The 20,405-nt window shown below is 41.8% G+C and overlaps 1 protein-coding gene across 4 annotated transcripts in view; it reads left to right on the top strand.

The window, feature by feature from the left end:
* BRWD3 (bromodomain and WD repeat domain containing 3) overlaps window positions 1–20,405 on the top strand; it is a 153,755-nt gene that overhangs the window by 17,415 nt on the left and 115,935 nt on the right. For 3 of the 4 annotated variants that reach the window (XM_036304583.1, XM_036304581.1, XM_036304580.1), the window contains exons 5-6: window positions 11,774–11,936; window positions 13,887–13,985. In XM_036304583.1, coding sequence (XP_036160476.1) covers window positions 11,774–11,936; window positions 13,887–13,985 — 262 coding nt within the window. The remainder of the gene's footprint in view (window positions 1–11,773; window positions 11,937–13,886; window positions 13,986–20,405) is intronic. The other variant, XM_036304582.1, reaches the window with a different exon arrangement.

Here is a 20,405-nt window from a genome sequence, read left to right as displayed (position 1 = left end):
TGTTTTTCTCTGATTGGCTTAATTCTCTTGGCATAATACTCGTTTAGTCCATCCATGTTGTTTCAAAGGTTAAGAAGTCCTTCTTTTTTACAGCTGCATAGTATTCCATGGAGTAATTGTACCTCAGCTTTCTTATCTACTCATCTACTGATGCACACTTGGGCAGTTTCCATATCTTAGCTATTGTAAATAATGCTTCTAGGGGTACATATATTCTTTCTGATTGGTGTTTCAGGCTTCTTAGGATATATTCCTAGGAATGGGATCAATGGGTCAAATGACAGTTCATTTTTAATTTTCTTGAGGAAACTCCACACTGTTTTCCATAGTGGCTGCACCAGTCTGCATTCCCACCAGCAGTGTACGAGGATTCCTTTTTCTCCATATCCTTGCCAGTACTTGTAATTTGTTGATTTGTTGATAGTTGCCATTCTGACAGGTGTGAGTTGATATCTCATTTTCATTTTAATATCAATTACTCTGATGATTAGTCACATAGAGAATTTTTTTCATATGTATCTTGGCCATTTGTATGTCCTCTCTGGAGAAGTATCCAGGTTTTCTGTCCATTTTTAATTGGGTTGTTTGTCTTCCTTTTCTTAAGTTGTATGAGTGCTTTATTAAGTCTTTTATTCATTTTGAGTTTATTCTTTTGTTTGGTGTAAGTTGGTGATTAGTTTCATTTTTTTACATGTACTTGTCTAATTATCCCAACACCATTTACTGAAGAGACTTTCTTTACTCCACTGTATGCTCTTGCCTTGATATCTGGTTTTCTTTTCTGTTCCATTTATCTGTATGCCTGTTCTTGTGCCAGTACCAGACTGTTTTCATTATACTAGCTTTGTATTATAGCTTGATATCCGGTATTGTGGTTCCCTCCAATTTTGTTCTTGTTTCTCAAGATTGCAGAAGCTATTTGGTGTCTTTATTGGTTCCATATAAATTTTTGGAGAGTTTGTTTTAGGTCTGTGAAATGGTTTTATGATATTTTCTGTGTACAATATCATGTCATCTGTGAATAATGATAGTTTTACTTCTTTTCCAATTTGGATGCCTTTTACTTCTTCTTTTGTCTGGTTGCTATGGCTAAGGATTCCAGTACTATTCTATATAATAAAAGGCTAATATGCAAATAAACTGAATGGTGGAACGACTGGTCACTATGACGTGCACTGACCACCAAGGGGAAGATGCTCAACACAGGAGCTGCCCCCTGGTGGTCAGTGCACTCTCACAGGGGTAGCGCCGCTCAGCTAGAAGCTGGGCTCATGGCTGGCAAGTGCAGTGGCAGTGGTGGGAGCCTCTCCTGCCTCTGCGGCAGCACTAAGGATGTTCAACTGATGGCTTAGGCCCTCTCCCGAACTACGAGAGGGTGCAGGTCGGGCTGAGGGACCCCTCTGAGTGCGTGAATTTCATGCACCATGCCTCTAGTGTTAAATAAAAGTGGTGAAAGGGGATATCCCTGTCTTGTTCCTGTTATTAGGAGAACTAGTGGCCCGGTGCACAAAATACATGCACATTGAAAGGGAATTAATTAGAGGAACATAATTTGGACTCACTATCTAATATCAATAATATGTGAGCGTGAGACAGTCCATGTTTCTGAAATTCAGTGTCCTGAATTTTAGCTATTACTTTGCCAAGTAAATGGAATTTACAGATATAATTTAAAAGAGCACTCAGCTTAATATTAAAAACTCTGGCTACCAAGTCAGGTCTGTTTTCAACTTTTTGCCAGCGTTGTAAATTCTTTGCAATATCTGCCCATTTGGGGTTGCATGTCATGGTTATGAATAAATCGAGCTTGCCATACTTCTTTACAATTGCCATAGCATCCTGATATCACTGCTACATATTTCTGGGACTATCCTCAGAAGATGATGGAAGTATTATCACTTACCAATCGGCACATTGTCATTTTCAGATCTAGATTTGAGATAATCTATCAAACCACTATATTTTTCAACTCTCAACTTAGATTGGTTTGCTTTGATTAAATTTATCCGATTGGCCTCCATTTTTGAATACGAATCCATGATAAACTGTTGAATTAATTTTCCTTCATTTAAAATAGGATTGAACGTGGCCTGCATAGAGAAATGAAATCCATAATACTGTATTTGTGTGACTCGTGTCCTTACATTTTGTCTAGTATTATTGTCGATTACACTGTTGTCTCTGAGTCTTAATGCAATATCTGTTCCCAAGACTTTTTCACCATGTGGCAAAAGAATAGGATATGTCATTGCATCTAATGTAGGAAACAGGATACTGATTTGTTTCATTTTAGTGGCATTGGGATTATTGGGATCTGGTTTACAATGAATGAGCAAGTCCCTTTCAAAAGGAGGTTCTCCATCTTCCTTTCTGAATATGACAGCAACCTCGGTTACATGGGGAGAATTATATCTACCAAGGTTACTGTTATGCTCATATTTAATTGCCATTGTTACTTCTGTGGGAGCAATACCTTTTGCTGCTGCTTCAGATTGGGCTTCTTTTTCTACCTCATGTAGCATCTTGTAGGATTTTGTTAATTCATTTATATCACGCATGAGGGTGTTGATGTTGATCACGAGTCTTTCTGACCAGCCCTGGTTTTCTGGCATTGCTAATCTTTTACTTGTAGCTTCGGCTGTATCCAAAATATAAAGTTGAGCAAACTTCTGAGAAACACCATCCTAAGGATGTAAAGTTCCAGTACAGTGATAAACTTGTCCGTGTATTCTAAAACAGTATGGCCCATATCCTGTTGGCGATGCAGTATTTGCACCCATGGAAGCAAAAACAAAAGAACTATTTATGGAACGAATATTTTCAATGAAATTTTTACTGTCAGAATCTTCGTTTGTCATTAATCTTTTTAAATATGCTGGGTAATCTGGAAAATGTATATCATTTGGACAGATTTTCCCTTTGCTACAACATCGAGTAAATTTCCCATCGGATGGTTTTTCATCAGAGAAATTTAGTGATAGGCAAAATTGACATTGAACAGTCATTCCACCACAACTATGTTCGAGAATTGCATCTTCATGTACTCCATTTTCACTGAGAAGGCAGTTCCTACCGGTATTGGTGGTACTTGTTGATGACTATTCTCTAGACATATTCTGTTGTCGCCACCACCTTCTTTCACCTTCAAAGGCACATTGGTCTTTAGACATATTCTGTCGATAATGCCGGTGTTTTTCGGCATCAGAGCGACATTTTTCCAGTAGCTGGTGTTCAGATACATCCTGTCACAGGCACCATCGCCTTCTTTCAAGATCAGACACATGCTGCTCTGCAGACATTCTCTGTTGATAAGGCCGGCATCTTTCTGCTGCAGAGCTACGTTGTATCAACAGTTGTTCTTTAGACATAGTCCCACCTCTCTACTGTCACGGTCTGAGATGCAGGTGAATGAGAGTCCTGGCTGTCAGGACGCTGAGAGCTGTCTGACCAAAGGGTGATTCTGGCTGATTCTGTGGGGGTGGGACTTCCTCCTCCCTGCTGTCAGTTTCCACAATTGTGATGAGGAATCTGGGGTGACAGAGGGAACCATGCCCTCCAAGCCACCCTCTCTCTCGCTCTGCTCTGTCTAGCAGTCTCCTGCTCTGCCAAGTCCTCCAAACCTCCCGCTCTCTGCCCACTCCTCTCCTGCTCTGCTCACTGCTGGCAAGGTCCCAGGAGCCCACGGGAGTGGCTAGGCGCAGGCGGCCTCGCCTCTTGGGGCCGGTGAAGGTCCTGGGACCCTGCAGGCATGGCTTGGTGCATGTGGCAGGCCTCGCCTCCTGGGCCGGCAATGGTCCCAGTTGCCCGTGGCTGCAGTTGCCTCCTGGGGCACGTGACTCCTGCATATGCAAATTAACTACCATCTTTGTAAGGTTAATTTGCATACTCACTCTGATTGGCTGGTGAGTGTAGTGGAGGGATGGTTAATTTGCATGTTTCTTTTTTATTATATAGGACTAGAGGCCCGGTGCACAAAATTTGTGCACTCGGGGGGGGGGAGGGGGGGTCCCTCAGCCCGGCCTGTGCCCTCTCGCAGTCTGGGAACCCTTGGGAGATAACGCCCTGCTGGCTTAGGCCTGCTCCCGGGTGGCAGAGGGCAGGCCCAATCCCTAGGTGCAGCCCCTGGTCGGGCTCAGAGCAGGGCCGATTGGGGAGTTGGGGCACCGCCCCCTGTCATGCACGGAGCAGGGAGGATTGGGAGGTTGTGATGCCACCCTCAGTCACGCTCAGGGTAGGGCCGATTGGGGGGTTGGGGCACCGCCCCCTGTCACACTCAAGGCAGAGTCGATGGGGCGGTTTTGGCGCCACACCCTGTCACGCACAGAGCAGGACCGATCAGGGGGTTGGGGAGCTCTCCCCCGTCACGCACAGAGCAGGGCCCATCAGGGGGTTGAGGAGCTCCCCCCTGTCACACACAGAGCAGGGCCCATCAGGGGGGTGAGGAGCTCCCCCCTGTCACTCACAGAGTAGGGCCAATAGGGGAGTTGGCACACCGCCCCCTGTCACACACGGAGCAGGGCCGATCAGGGGGTTGGGGCGGGCGCCATCACTGTCACACTCAGGGCAGGGCCGATGGGGAGGTTATGGCTCTACCCCATCACACACAGAGCAGGGCCCGTGGGGGGGGGGGCGTTGGGGCGCCACCCTCTATCACCCACAGAGCAGGGCCGATCAGGGGTTTGGGGCGCCTTCACCTGTCAAGAACAGAGCAGGGCCGGTAGGGAGGTTGTGGCCCTGCCCCCTGTCACACACAGAGCCGCAGGGCAATCAGGGGGTTTGGGCACTGCCCCCTGTCACACTGATCCCAGTGCCGGGAGGCCTCTCAGCTCTGCTGATCCCAGTGCTGGGAGGCATATTACCCTTTTACTATATAGAATAGAGGCCTGGTGCACAGGTAGGGGCCGGCTGGTTTGCCCTGAAGGGTGTCCTGGATCTGGGTGGGGGTCCCCACTGGGGTGCCTGGCCAGCCTGGATGAGAGGATGATGGCTGTTTGCAGCTGGTCACACACCCTTCAGGGTGGGGGTCCCCACTGTGGTGCCTGGCCAGTCTGGGTGAGGGGCTGAGGGCTGTTTTAGGCTGGGACTGAAGCTCCCAACTGCTCCTTTTTTTTTTTTTTTTTTTTATTCTGGGCCAGCTTTAGCTCTGAGGCTCCAGCTCTTAGGCCTCCGCTCCTGAAAGCAGGTATCTGGTTTGTTTCGGTTCTCGAAACTCTGTATCAACTCCAGCTCTGAGATCCCAGCCAGCTGAAAGCTGGTTTCTGGGCGTCTATATTTGTTACAATGTTTGAAACTGCAGGCTGAGAGGCCAGCAAGGCAGGTGGGGAATGTTGGAGTCCTCCGTCACTGAAGCAAGCAAGCCTCATGTGAGTTTCAAGCTGCCTGGCTGCTGGCCGCCATCTTGGCTGATAGTTAATTTGCATATTGCCCTGATTAGCCAATGGGAAGGGTAGCGGTCATACGCCAATTACCATGTTTCTCTTTTATTAGTGTAGATTGGTTTTAGTTTTTGCACATTGAATATGATGTTGGCTGTAGATTTGTCACATGTAGCCTGTAATATGTTCAGTTATGATCCCTCTATTTCCACTTTGCTGTTAGTTTTTATAAAAAATGGGTTTTGGAGCCCAGCCGACATGCTTAAGTGATTGAATGTCAACCTATGAACCAGGAAGATCTTGGTTTGATTCCCAGTCAGGGCTCATGCTCGGGTTGTGAGCTCAATCCCCATTGTGGGGCTTGCAGGAGGCTCTTTCATCCTTGATGTTTCTATCTCCCTCTCTCTTCCTTTCTGAAATAAATAAAAAATTTTTTAAAAAAATGGGTGTTGGATTTTGTCCAATGCTTTTTCTGCATCAGTTGATATCATCATGTGATTTCTGTTTTCCAATTTGCGAATGTTGTACCAGCCTTGCATCTGTGGAATAAATACAGCTTGGTCATGGTGTATGATCTTTTTAATATATTGCTGTATCCAATTTGCTATTATTTAATGAGGATTTTATTCTCTGTGTTCATTAGGGATATGGTAGTGTAATTCTCTTTCTTTAATGTCTTTATTAGTTTTTGGAATTAACATAATGCTGGCCTCCTGAAAAAAAACTTAGAAGTTTTCCTTCCTCTTGGATTATTTTTGAAATAGGTTGAGGAGAATAAGTATTATAATTCTTTTTGCATTTCTGGTTAAACTCCCCTGTTAAGCTGTCCTGTCCAGGGCTGTCATTTGCTGGGAGTTTTTTTTTATTACTGCTTCAATTTCACCAGTTGTTATCAACCTACTTAGGTTTTCTGATTCTTCCTGTTTCAGTTTTGTAAGGTTGTATTTTTCTAGTAATTTGTCCATTTCGCCCAGGTTGTCCAGCTTGTTGACAAATAGTTGTTCATAGTATTTTCTGACAACCCTTTGTATCTCTGTGGTGTCAGTTGTTACTTCACCTCTTTTATTTCTGAGTTTGTTTATTTTGCTCTTCTCTATTTGTTTCTTAATGAGTCTGGCTGAAGGTTCATCAGTCTTGTTTATTTTTTCAGAGAACCAGCTCTTTGTTTCATTGATTTTTTTGTATGTTTTTTAGTCTCTATGTCATTTATTTCCTCTCTGATCCTTATTATTTCTGTCCTGCTACTTAACTCTGGGCTTTTGTTGTTTTTTTCTAATTCTTTAACTTGAAGGGTTAGATACTTTATTAGAAGTTTTTCTTGTTTCTTGAGGTAGACCTGTAGTGCTATGAACTTCCCTCTCAGGACTGCTTTTGCTGTGTCCCATAGATTTTGGCTTGTTGTGTATTAACTTTTATTTGTTTCCAGGAAGTTTTTGATTTCTTCATTGATCTCATTGGCAACACATTCATTGTTTAATAACATGCTATTTAGCCTTCATGTGTTTGAATGTTTCTGAGTGTTTTTATTGTAATTGTTCTCTAGTTTCATGCCATTGTGATCCAAGAAGATAGTTGATATGATTTCAATTTTCTTGAACTTCTAGAGATTTTTTTGTGTCTTAACATGTGATTTGTATTTTAGAATGAACCATGTGCACTTGAAAAGAATGTATATTGTAGCTTTGTGGTGAAATGTTCCATAAATGTCAATTAATTCCATCTGGACTTGTGTGTCATTTAGGATCCTTGTTGATTTTTTTTTTTTTTTTGTCTCACAGATCTATCTAGTGATATCACTAGGGTGATAAAGTCCCCTATTAGGATTGTATTGCTGTCCATTTCTCCCTTAAAATCCTCCAGAAAATTTTTTTATATGTTTGTTTGCTCCTGTATTGGGTGTATATATAGTATGTTTACCAGATTTATATCCTCTTTTGATATTGATCCCTTTAGTATTATGAAGTGGCCTTCATTGTCTCTTTTATGGCCTTCATTTTGAAGTTTCTTTGTCAGATTTGAGTATTGCTACCCCAGTTTTGTTTTATTTTTTTCATTTCCATTTGACTAGATTTTTTTTTTTCATCCCTTCACTTTCATTCTCTGTGAGTCTTTTTACTGAGATGGGTCTCTTGTAGACAGCATATGTATGGTTCATGTTTTTTTTTAATATATTTATTGATTTTTTTACAGAGAGAAAGGGAGAGAGATAGAGTTAGAAATATCGATGACAGAGAAACATCGATCAGCTGCCTCCTACACATCTCCCACTGGAGAAGTGCCTGCAACCCAGGCACATGCCCTTGACCGGAATCGAACCCGGGACCTCCCAGTCCGCAAGCTGACGCTCTATCCACTGAGCCAAACCGGTTTCGGCCAGTTCATGTTTTAATATTCATTCAGCTACCCAATGTTTTTTGATTGGGGCATGTAATCCATTTGCATTTAAGGTTCTTTTTGATAGGTACTTATTTGTTGCTATTTTTATTCTGTATGCCTGTGTTCCTTCCTCTTTCTATTTCTTCTTCTTATAATAGTCCTTTTTGCATTTCTTGCACTTCTGGTTTGGTCTAATAAAGTCATTTAGGTGTTGTTGTTTTTTTGTTTGTTTTGTTTTTGTCTGTGAACCCCCTTATTTCACCTTTAATTTTAAATGATATCCTTGCTGAATAGAGTAGTCTTGGCTTTAGACCCTTGCTTTCATTATTTTGTATATGTCATGCCACTCCCTGGTTGTCTGACGTGTTTATATTGAGAAATCAGTTGATTGTCTAGTGGGAGCTACTTTCTATCTCTCTTATAGCCTTTAAGATTCTTTCTCTTTAACATTTGCATTTAATTATGATGTGCCTCCTGGTAGGTCTTTTGGGGTTCATCTTGATTGGGACTCTGTGTTTCCTGTACTTGTATGACTTTTTTTCACCAGGTCATGTTAGTTTCCTGTCATTATTTTTTCAAACAAGTTCTCTCTTCCTTGCTCAGATTCTTCTCCTTCTGGGATCCTTTGATGTGGATGTTATTAGGGTTCATGTTGTCCCATGGCTCCCTTAAACTTTCCTGCTTGTTAATATTTTTTTCCGATTGTTGCTCTGAATGGGTGTTTTTTTCTTACCTTGTCTTCTAATATGTTGATTCAGTTCTCAGTCTCTTCTAGTCTACTGTTGAATCCTTCCAGTGTATTCTTTTTTTGTTTTTTTTTTGGTAAGACAAGCAGGCGTTTAATGATCCAGCCCAGATACCAAGAACCCACAGGCTAACAATAATCCCTGTCCCTGCTCTGGGAATTCCCGTAGCCAGTCCCCAAGCTGTCACCATGGCAACCCTATAAGGCACTAGTTGTGGCCGCGAACACCTCAAAAGGACTATGACAAACCGTCACTAAACACAAGGCCCACTACCCGCAGCCCAATCAATGTGGTCCTTCCCCATTACATTCCGCCGCCAACCTAGCTGGGACCGACTCGGTTAAGACTGGGCCACAACCGGGGAATTAGCGGAGACACTGACAACCTGTACTCCCTCCATACGCAGCGGCCGGGACACGACCACGGTTCCAAAACCGTCGCTCAAGTCCCTCCGCAAGCCCCCGAGTCAACAGTCGCGCCGCGGAAGAGCAGCGCGCCCGCCCGTCAGTTCTGTATTCCCCCCTCACCCGACCCCTCACCCCCGTGCCACAGCCCCCAACGTCCCCGTCCCGCTCATGACGACGTACTTGTGGGGAGTTACGTTTTGCAGCATCTTGACTGCGGGGAACCGACGCTGCACTCAGCCGCGGCAAGTCCGGGTGGCCTCGGTTCCCCTCGCCGCCCAGTCCAGCATAACCCGGGAAGTAGGGTGGGCCGCTGCCCTTGCCTTCCAGGTGACAACCCCCCCCCCCCCCACCGGGCAGGAAAGAAAGCCTCCTCCACTGTTTCACCGAAAGCTCCCGGCAGCTTGGCGCGCTCCACAGGAGGCGGACAGCGAGAAAATGGCGGCGGCCTCAGCAGAGGCGGGCGAGCGAGGGGACTCTTCCAACCCTAGGAAGGCCCCTGATCCCAGACAACGTCGTCAATATTGCCCGCTGTTGATCTGCAAGAATCCCCTCTTCCTGCGGGGACCGTCCGGGGTGGACGAAGTCCCGTTTCAATCTCAATGGAGGCGGATGAACACGGAAAGTGGTTTAAGGAGCCGCCGCCTCCATCTTTGAAATCCTCATGAGGGCGGAGTAGAGGGGGTGGACAGATTCCGAGGATTGGGCAGGGCCCGAAAAAGGGGAGCTTCGGGGGCTTCTATGGGGTCTGTACTGTCCACCGGGGATGGTCATAGGCCGAGACGAAGGCCATTTCCAAGCGGATGGACGTGGATTGCAATGGCGGGCCCCGACGACTCGAAAGCTCTGTATCGGTAGGCAGAATCCTCCAGCCCGTTCTAGAGGTTGCTCCACTCCAGCGCGAAAATCCAGTGTATTCTTTATTTCAGCTCTGTCATTCTTCATTTCAAATTGATTTTGATTCAGGGTTTCAACCTCATTTTTCATGCTGTTTTTTAAGTTCCTTATAGATCTCATTAATTTCCTTGTAGTTCTCACTAAGTTGTTTGAGCACCCTAATAACCATTACTTTGAATTCTTTATCTGATAAATTGCTTGTGTCAATTTCATTTAGTTCCTTTTGTGGGATCCCTGGTCGCCAAGGAGGCAGGCCCATGTGTCTGGTGGGGGTCCAGTCATGGCTACTGGTCAATTGCCAGATGGCAGTGCTGTTTGTCCAGAGGCACTGAGCCAGGCACAATGCTTAGTGGTGGTAGTGTTGTGCCCAGATTTCAAGGTTCCCAAGACCCCCAGGGAGCCAGTCAGTCCGATGCAAAAGCAAAGAGTCCTTTATTATGCAAGCCGGCTTGCGCTCCCCGTTCACCAGACCCACCGACACAGCGGAAAGTCCAGTGGCCTAGAGAGGGAGGCCTGATGGGACAGGGGGTTTGATAGGGGGGTGGAGTGAGGGCAGGAGAGGGGACTGTGGGCCCCGCCGATTGGCCAGGCGCGAGTCGGTACAGGATGTGGTCATAGTGATGGTGTGCACTTCCCTTGATTATTATTGGTTAGTCCAGAGAAATCCTGGGTGTGGCTAGCAGCGGCTTCTCCCGGCAAAGAAGCACATGGCTCTGTCCCAAAATGGAGGACCCAAGGCAAGATGGAGGGCGCACATGGCTCTGTCCCAAAATGGAGGACCCAAGGCAAGATGGAGGGTGCAGTCCTCGCCCAGCTCCCGCTGCTGCCGCTCGAACACGCTGCAAGGCAGGATGGCCCTCCCGCACAGCACCCGCAGCCGGCCTGTGGGCGGACCGGGACTCCCGCAGCGGCGTGTCTGGGCGGCACAGGCCCAGCAAACGGGGTGCGGCCGGTGGAGCGGCCCAGCTCCGGAAGAGCAGCATCCGCTCGGAGCAGGCCCGGCCCGTGGCCGGTGCACCGCAGCACTGCGGCCTCCCCGGGCTAGGGCACGTGCCCCACTCCGCTGCCACCGCTGCTGCACCGGGGCCGGGGATCCACGCGGCCCGGGCGTCCGTGGGGGCAGCTGGCGGGTGGCAGCCTGCGCCGGGCTCCCACTGTGGGCCGGGGAGCCGATGCCCCATGGGGCCCGGCGGCCGGCCCACGAAGGCCCCCCTGACCGGGCCGTGAGGGCCGCATGGACCCCTGGCCCCAGCGCGGGCAAGCGGGGAGCCGACCACGGGGGAAGGGAGGAAAGAGCCAGGCGGTGAGGCCTTCCGCTCCCACGACCTCCCCCATGGTCGGTCGCCACCCGGCCCCACCCCTCGGCCCGCCGCTGGCTGCGGGCCCCGCAGCCGGTTGGACACTCGGACCCCCTCCGGGGAGGCCAGGCCCTACGGCGGGCGCGGAGGGATTTCAGAGCCCAGCGGCCAGACTCCTCCTCCCGCACCGCCCGGAGAGGCGGGTGGCGCGCCTTTCAGTAGGTCTGTGCATCTTGGGGTGTTGGGTCCCAATGGCAGGACCGGGTGCATTATCTCAAGGTGCCAGTCATTTAGTGCATGCTGGGTCAGTGGCAATTCCCCTCACTCCAGTTCTGCCCTCTGCCATGTTTGTTTTCCGTCCAAATAACACCTTTTGTTTTCATTCTTATCATTTAAATAAAATCTATATCCTCTGATTATTGAACAGTTTATTACTACTGAATAAATCAAGTATTAGAGTGCCATGTCCTATAAATATACTATTACTTAAATTATATTATTTAAATTTTTGTAGCTGTTTCTTATATTTTGTTGACAGGTTAAATATTCAAAATATTATTTTTAAAATTTAATGTACTTAAAATTGGACTTTCATGATAGAACAGTTTGGTAATAGAATAGATTAATGTTTTTTTTTAAAAAAAATTGTTTTCCTGTATTTTATTTATGGTTTTTAGGTGGCAGCCAATGCACACATTCCTCCAGACTACCTCCTTAAAATTTGTGAGCGGATTGGTCCCATACTAGATAAGGAGATCCCTCAGAGTGTTCCTGGGGTACAGACATTGCTTGGTGTTGGTCGGCAGTCTCTGTTACGGGATGCCAAAGGTAAGATTTTCTGTAAGTACTATATTTTTCTAGTACAAATAAGTTTTTAGAGACCTAAAAGGAGTCCTTTTTTGTAAAGCAATAGAGGTAAAGGATATAAAATCTCTGTAATACTCTGGAATAGAGATCTTAAAAGATTGCTGGTCTGATTAGTGTACTATAAACTACATTTTAATGTTCTTAATATTTATGAGTCTTGATATCATCCTAATCACATAGAATATTTTATAACAAGTAAATTAAAATTATGTAAAATTATAATTGAAAATATTTATTTTTAAAAATTATTATTTTTTAAGTATTTTTAAAATTGATATTTTGAGAGAGAAAAAACAAACACTGCTGTGAGAGGGGATCATCGATCTGCTGCCTCCTGCACACCCTCTACCGGGGATTGAGTCTAACCCGGGCATGAATCCTGACCAGGAATCAAACTGGTAACCTTTCACTGCGTGGATCAATGCCCATCCATCTGAGCAATACCAGCCAGGGCAACTTTTAAAATTATTTTTTAATTTTAGTGGTTCCTTTCTGTAGGTCCATTGTTTTATTAATTGTTTATTTTTGTATGTGTTATTTGGCTATTTCCTGTATTAACTTTTTATTTCCTGAGAGTTGATAAATATATACTTCAAATACATTACTCTTATTGATTTTTAGAAAGAGAGGAAGTGGGGAGAGAGAGAAATAAATAAATTTGTTGTTTCAAATATTTGCATGTTCATTGGTTGATTCAGACCCCAGATCGAACCCACAACCTTGGCATATCGGGACAACATTCTAACCAACTGATCTACAGGGCCAGAGGCTGTTAATTGTAATGATAGCAAAAGTGCTAGAGGGCTTACGGGGTTTTACTCAGCTTTATTGAGGTATAAAAATTGACAGATAATATTGTGTATTTAAAAAATACAGTTAAGCAAAAATATCAACCCATCAGTACCTGTTCAATACAGTTTCTCTTCCACGGTTTTTTTTTTTTCAGTCTTCTACAGATTTTTCCTAAATTTTTACATGGAACCCTAATATATAAAATATATAAAATAGTGTTTTATGAACATAGACATATGAAATTACATGTTAAGGATACCTCTTAGTGTGATAAATACTTCAGGTCTAGCAACCAATTTATTTCTGTTTTGTATTATTAGCATAACTCGTTTAATATCCTAATATACAAGTATAAATAGTTGCATAAATGATACCAGTGTTTAAACATCTTATTTTATAATTTAAGGAAATTCTTCAATAAAGTTAATTTGAGGTTTTTAAGAGAGTAGTAGAATATTTTATTTCAAAGTTGAATTAGAAATATTTATTATGTGCTTGAGTCTTTTGATATAAGCATAAAAGGCAGACAAAAACTATTTATAGTCAGTTATCATGTGATATGCATTTACCTATTATGGCACAACTGGAAGATACTGCATAACATGAGCATTCACCGAGAATAAATGTGTCTGAATTTAATCTGGCATACATGTATGTAGTTTTATCCTTACTTATATTGTTTTGTATAAGTAGATATGTGTAAACTTAAAGTCAAGAAGGACCAATGTAAACTTAAAGCCTTATTAATCTCATGATATTTACATGAGATTCAAATATATGTGTAATAAAACTTCAGTTCTAGATCTGCACAGAAATAAAATATCCTGATGATATATTAACGTACTGGTATTCACCAGTCAGGATGTATGTGGTTTAAAACATAATTAAATACATGCATTATATTTTTATTTTGACTTTAGCAATTACAAAATCTATTTTTCAAAATTTATCTTTATTGTTGAAAGTATTACAGATGTCCCCCTTTTTCCCCATTGACCCCCTACACCTTAGGAAGAAATATATTTTAACAAATTGAATTGAAATTACACATTTGCCTCAGAAGTGCAGTTAAAACCAAAAACCCAAAACACTGTTCTACTCCTTGACTAACCTTTGAATCTTTTTGTGTAGACTGTAAGAGTACACTATGGAATGGGTCCGCTTTTGCAGCTCTCCATAGAGGCAGACCTCCAGAACTACCTGTAAATTATGTGAAACCTCCAAATGTGGGTGAGTAATGTCCATGTGAGTTATAAACATATTTTTGATTTGTTCCTTCCTGAACTCATTATAAAGCCAAATTTGAAGTATAAACAAACTGTTTACATTCTTGAATTTCATGCTGATTCTACATTTTAAAAATTATTTTTACCTAAAGCAAATTTAATCATAGTTTTATAAAAGGTTAGCTCATGTTTTCCTTTCTTTCTTGCTGTCTTACCTTCTTTGCTTCCTTTCCTCCTTCCCTCCCTCCCTCCCTTCCTTCCTTCCTTCCTTCCTTCCTTCCTTCCTTCCTTCCTTCCTTCCTTCCTTCCTTCTTGCTTTCTCTCTCTCACTTTTTCTCCCCTTCCTTCCTTCCTTCCTTCCTTCCTTCCTTCCTTCCTTCCTTCCTTCCTTCCTTCCTTCCTTCCTTCCTTCCTTCCTTCTTGCTTTCTCTCTCTCACTTTTTTCTCCTTCCTTCCTTCCCTCCCTTCCTCCCTCTATCCATCCCCCCTTCCCTCCTTCCTTCCTAGCAGAAGCATTTTTATATACTTCAGGTGTTTTTAACCATATGGATGACTATTTACATATCTATCTGTTGAACTCAAAGATTTTACAGGGATCTATGTAAATATAGCTTTCAGAAGGTAACAAAAGTTTCCTGAAAGTCACATGTCCTATTTAGAATATTTCTGAGTTTTCTCTGGTGACTACTGTGAAGAAATATTAGTAGTGGTTCCCAAAGATGTCTAGCTACAGAACCATTTATAATAAAGTTAACTTTTATTTTTTATTTTTATTTTTATTTTTATTTTTTTTAAATAAGTCTTCATTGTTCAGATTATTACAGCTGTTCTCCCCATAGCTCCCCTCTACCCAGTTCCCACCCCACCCCATCCCCTTACGCCCCCATTGTCCTCGTCCATAGGTGTTTGATTTTTTTCCAGTCTCTTCCTGCACCCCCCACACCCCCTACACCCCGAGAATTGTCAACCCACTCCCTTTCTATGTCCCTGATTCTATTATATTCACCAGTTTATTCTGGTCATCAGATTTTTTATTCACTTGATTTTTAGATTCACTTGTTGATAGATATGTATTTGTTGTCACTTTGTAGTTCATAATTTTTATCTTTACCTTTTTCTTCTTCCTCCTCTTAAAGAATATCTTTCAGCATTTCATATAATAACTGGTTTGGCGGTGATGAACTCCTTTAGCCTGTTCTTATCTGTGAAGCTCTTTATCTGATCTTCAATTCTAAATGATAGCTTTGCTGGGTAGAGTAATCTTGGTTGTAGGTTCTTGCTATTCATCATAAAGTTAACTTTTAAAGAATGTACAAAACAAAGCAGCTGGGTAAGTAACTGTTACTCTTCTTCCTTATTTTCTCTCTTTTAAAAAAAGTGCCTAGAGAATAGTCCTTAAATTCAAGTTGAAAAATAAGAATACTTTTTAAAAAGTATACTAGCTTTTAGAACTTATTTACCCTAAGAGATTAAATAAATTTAGGCTAGAGATAATTTTAAAATATATTTAGACAAGTCATTGATAAAGATTCATAAGGTTTGTTAAAGTAAATTAGATACTTTGATGTATATTGCTAACAATAAATTTTCATAGCCTGGATATTACTGGGAAAAATAGAAAACTGGGTTGGGTCTAATTGGACCTAGTGTATTAAACATTTTTTAAAAATTTTTCTGGGGCAGTTTTTTACCTTTCAGTGTTTTCCAGTATTCACTTTTATTCATAATTAAGTTATTAAATTTAATTGGAATAGATTTTATTATTCATTTTTTTTGTTTAATAGTTAATTTTTAGCCACAATATCAACATTTTTTGTGATGCTTTATATTTCCTTCAGTCGTCACATGTGAAGCACTGAAGAGTAACCTTCTTTCTTTCCTTTCCTTTTTAAGAATTCTTGTAACTACTCATATACATTCAAACTTTTGCTGGTTTTGTAGAGTAAGCATTTTACATTCTGACTTAGATCACTCTGTTACTTTTATAGTAATTGCTAAGGAATTTTAGTGTCCCTGGCATTGATGTTTTCACAATCTTAAATCTACCATGTTATTTGGGGAGGAACTATTACAATAGATATAAGTCAGTCAAGATGTATTGTCATGTAGAACAGTAGTTCCCCATGCTCCCTCCCTCCTCCCCCGCCCCATCCATGGGGGATATGTTCCATGAACTATTTATTTTCAGTAAATACCTGAAATTGCAGGCAGGATTACAACACACACACACACACACACACACACACACACACACACACACATATTCTGTATTTTAAACTTCTGAATTGTTTATTTCTGGGATTTTCCATTCAATATTTTCAGACGCTGGGTTACTGCAGGTAACTAAAACTACAGAAAGCAAAACTGCAGATAAGGGGGGACTACTGTATATTAGCCAAGATCCTTAAGTTTAGGATATTTAGAGAGCAGGCCTTGATGAAAACTCAGTGGAGTTGACTAAGAAAATAAGCAGCATTTTACATTTTTGAGACAGTTTTCTCATTGTGGGGTACAGTTCTCCACAGTTACTTTAAAATCAATCAATCTTGAAGTAATTTTAAAAAAAATTTTTATTGATTCCAGAGAGGAAGGGAGAATGATAGATAGAAACATTAATTACGAGAGAGAATCATTGATTGGCTGCCTCTTGCATGTCCCCTACTGGAGATCGAGCCTGCAACCCTAACTTGTGTCCTGACCATAATTTGAGCTGTGGCCTCCTGGTTCATGGGTCCATGCTCAACTGCTGATCCACACTGGCCTGGCAACAACACTACTTGATAAAAGAGTTCCTTGGTCAAGTAAATGTGGGAGACACTGAGTTTAAAAAAATGTGTGTAGGTCTATTTAGAGCCTTTCATATGCTAATATGGCATTGTGAATCACCTTATGGGGAGCATTTCCAAACCTGATGTGTAACATTCTGAAATTTTTTTGGGCACAGATTTGGGAAGCTGGGTTGTAAACCCTTATTTACAGCAGTAAAACCCAAAGCTCAGGAAATTACGATGTGACTGGCATAAACTTGTCTTACACACAGTCTTACAGTAGTTAGGGTCTTCCTGCTGTTTTTCTGTTGAATTCTTATATGGATATATGTAATACTCAGTGCCAGCTGGAAGTAGATCATCACCCTTACTGTCATCAGCAAAGGGGTTGAAAGAGCGGAGGTTCTGGATAGTGGACATTCACAGGATTCCTTTTCCTGGGTAGAAGCAGCCTGCAGAAAGAAGGCTGCAGCTCAGAATGTCAAGCTAGGGGGCGCTTATGGGAGGTTGCTGATCCTCAGTGGCAGACAAGTGACTGGGGCCTAATTTTTTTTTCTTTTTATTAAATATATGGGAGTGACATTGGTTAATATGGTTATACTATGGAAGTGCCAGTGCCTCAAGTACAATGGTGATTTGAAGTGGTGAGACTGGACATCCTTGCCTTGTTCTTGATCTTAGGGGTAAAGCAGACAATCTTTCACCATTCATTATGATTGTAGATGTCCTTTATTAGTTTGAGGATGTGTCCTTTTCTTCCTACTTAGCATCAATATTTTAAAATATAAATAGATATGTCTCATTTATTTTATCCAGTATATTTAGAATTATACCAGTTATTTCTTGGGGCTCATTTTAACTGTATTTTATGTAGAATAGTGCTACCCACTAGAACTTTGATAATGGAGATGTTCTATCCTATGACATGATATCCAAAACAGTAGCCTCTAGCCACATGTGGCTATTGTATCTGAGGAACTAAATTTTTAACTTTTGGAAGTTTGAGTAATTTAGTATGCAATAACCACATATGGCTAAATGGTTACTGTATTGGACAGTGTGGATCCAGAACAATACAGGAACCAATAAGCAGCTCTCTGGATAGGAGTATAGTTTGGTAATAATCTATTGACTAATGATTCATTTTACAAATTTAACTTAGACTGTTTCCAATTTTTGCACTTAGACACTACATTTAGATTTTTCTATTTTGATTTTGTAACTCACTTTAAAGATCGCATTGTGCCACTTTCTTTCAATGAAAGTTTTACAATTGTCTTTGGTCAAAAACAATATAATTCTGAACTTGTCTGGACTCTCCACTATATTAGACTATTTATTCAAATGTTCCCATCCTTTACGCAGTTAATCAGCAATGCTTTTTAGTAATTAAATGAAATGGAGGTGAAGGGAGCATGGGGATGGAATTTGGGAGTTAATTCCTAGATTCCATTCTCTACAGTAACTACCGTAATACTTTAAATATATGTGTACTTAAGTTTTCCCAGGTTGAATTTCCAAGTTCCTATAGGGTAAGAGCAAAGATGCCTATTAACATTATTACAGGTCTAAGCTCCAGTCATGCCATTTCATTAGCTGTTTGCTTGAATAATCAAATTGATTTTGCATTGTGCCAATATTAAATCAGGAAGAAAATGAACTACATTCAAAACAATATTAATATGTAATGCCACTCAAAAGAAATCCTGGAGCATACGTAATTAATATTTGTAGTATTGTTTGAGATCTTGTACTATAATCACTAACTATTGTTATTTTGTTAATCCCTTTAAATATTAGTATTTGTTTTGGAAACTTTGTAGTAGTTACTAAAATTTCACACAGACACAACTCTTCTCCTGAGCTAGTTTGTTAGTACAGAAGTCATTTTAAAACTGTTTCATATTTGTTTGAAATGAATATTTGCAAGAACTAGTATAATAGTTATTATCCATCATGATAGAAGTATTCTAATTCTAAATACTTTTCATGAAATTATCCAAAGGAATGGCAGCACGATGGCTTATTCATTTTAGTTTGGGACTGACATTATACCAAAAAAAAAAAAATATATCCATTCTTATTTTTCTAAGCTGAGTCAAGGGCCTAATGTAATAAGACTGTTTTTAAAGCTTTTTTCCCTTTATCTTTAGGATATTTGACATATAGCAACATCCTGTAGTTTACATTTTAGGTCTATAATTGACACTGTATATAGCTCAGGAGGCTTGCATTACCTTTATAGCCAAATTAATATTTTTATGTTGCTATAAACTTCCATTTAGCATTGATTGGCTCTTGATTTATTGTCCATTGTATGGTTATATGTCGCACTTAAATCCAGAATTCACTTGGAGGTAGGAAACTTGCCTCTTGATAGTATGCAAATATAAATTGAAATAAAGTAATTTAATTTAAACATTTTATTTGGTTGACGTGAAATAAAGTAATTTAATTTAAACTTTTTATTTGGTTGAGGTGACTGGGTTTTTGCCAGGAATATTTGTCATCCTCCCTCTCTTATTTTATGTAGTTCTTATCTTTCACCCAGGGATTACATATTTTCCAGGGTTTGCTTTGTGTTGCCTGCTTCCCTTTACTTACCACCTTCCTCCTTTTTGTATTCACATAATTGTTCATGAAATAAGCTGCATCTAAAGTCATTACTTTTATGTATTTGTAGAGGAACAAGGGATTCTTGTCAAACCTGCAAGTAATTAAAACTGGAATATAAACTGAATCTTTTGTCTGTGCTACATTGTGAGAGCTCACTAAATATTAAATGAATGGAAGTGCTATAATTACTGCCACATTCCTTTTAAAGGCATTTATATGGTTTTATACAGCTCATGAATTTCTAGCCCCTTATATCCATTTCTGGAATCAATATTGTATTAATAGCCTAATATGCAAGTTGTCCCCTCAGGCGGTTGGTTGACACGAGTTCGACTGGGAGACCAGGAGTTCGATCGCTTGCTATGACATACGCTGACCACCAGGGGGTGGCGTGGAACATGGCAGGTGTCAGCGACGCGCTGCGGCCTCTTGCCGGCTACTGGGGGCCGGGGGTGACAGGGACAGAGGTGCAGTGAGAATGCGGAGTGTCCGCTCAGCTTGCTCTCATTCCCCCTGCTACCCTCCTCCAGGATACCAGGACTCACACACAGGGGAAGCCCCCACCCACATTCAGGTGCCGGGCACAGGTGGAGGGGGGTGCGCGGGGGCCCAGCGGCCCAGGTGCTGCCCAGAGCCCAGTCTAGCTGGGACCTGCCCTTCCATGCCAGACACTCATGTTTCGATCACTGGCCAGGCACAGGGACTGCACCCGTGCACGAATTTCATGCACTGGGCCTGTAGTTAGGATTAATAATTTTAGTTTATCAATTTGAAAGAAAACAAGTTTTATTATGAATCGTAGTATCATTGGGGGACCATTTTTTCTGGCAAGGGCCATTGGATATTTATAACATCATTCACGGGCCATACAAACTTATTAACTTAAAAATTAGCCTGCTATATTTGGTCAAACAATTAACTCACCCCTAATGCCTTGGCAGGGCCAGACCAATTGATTTCGCGGGCTGTATACAGCCTATGGGCCAGACGTTCCCCACCCGTGAACTGTGAAATATAATGAAGAATTTCTGTTTAGTCCT

This window comes from Myotis myotis, unplaced genomic scaffold (assembly GCF_014108235.1).
Source record: "Myotis myotis isolate mMyoMyo1 unplaced genomic scaffold, mMyoMyo1.p scaffold_m19_p_4, whole genome shotgun sequence".
Taxonomy (NCBI): Eukaryota; Metazoa; Chordata; class Mammalia; order Chiroptera; family Vespertilionidae; genus Myotis; species Myotis myotis.
The sequence above is the reverse complement of the archived record's forward strand: the minus strand, read 5'-3'. Positions and strand labels throughout refer to the sequence as shown.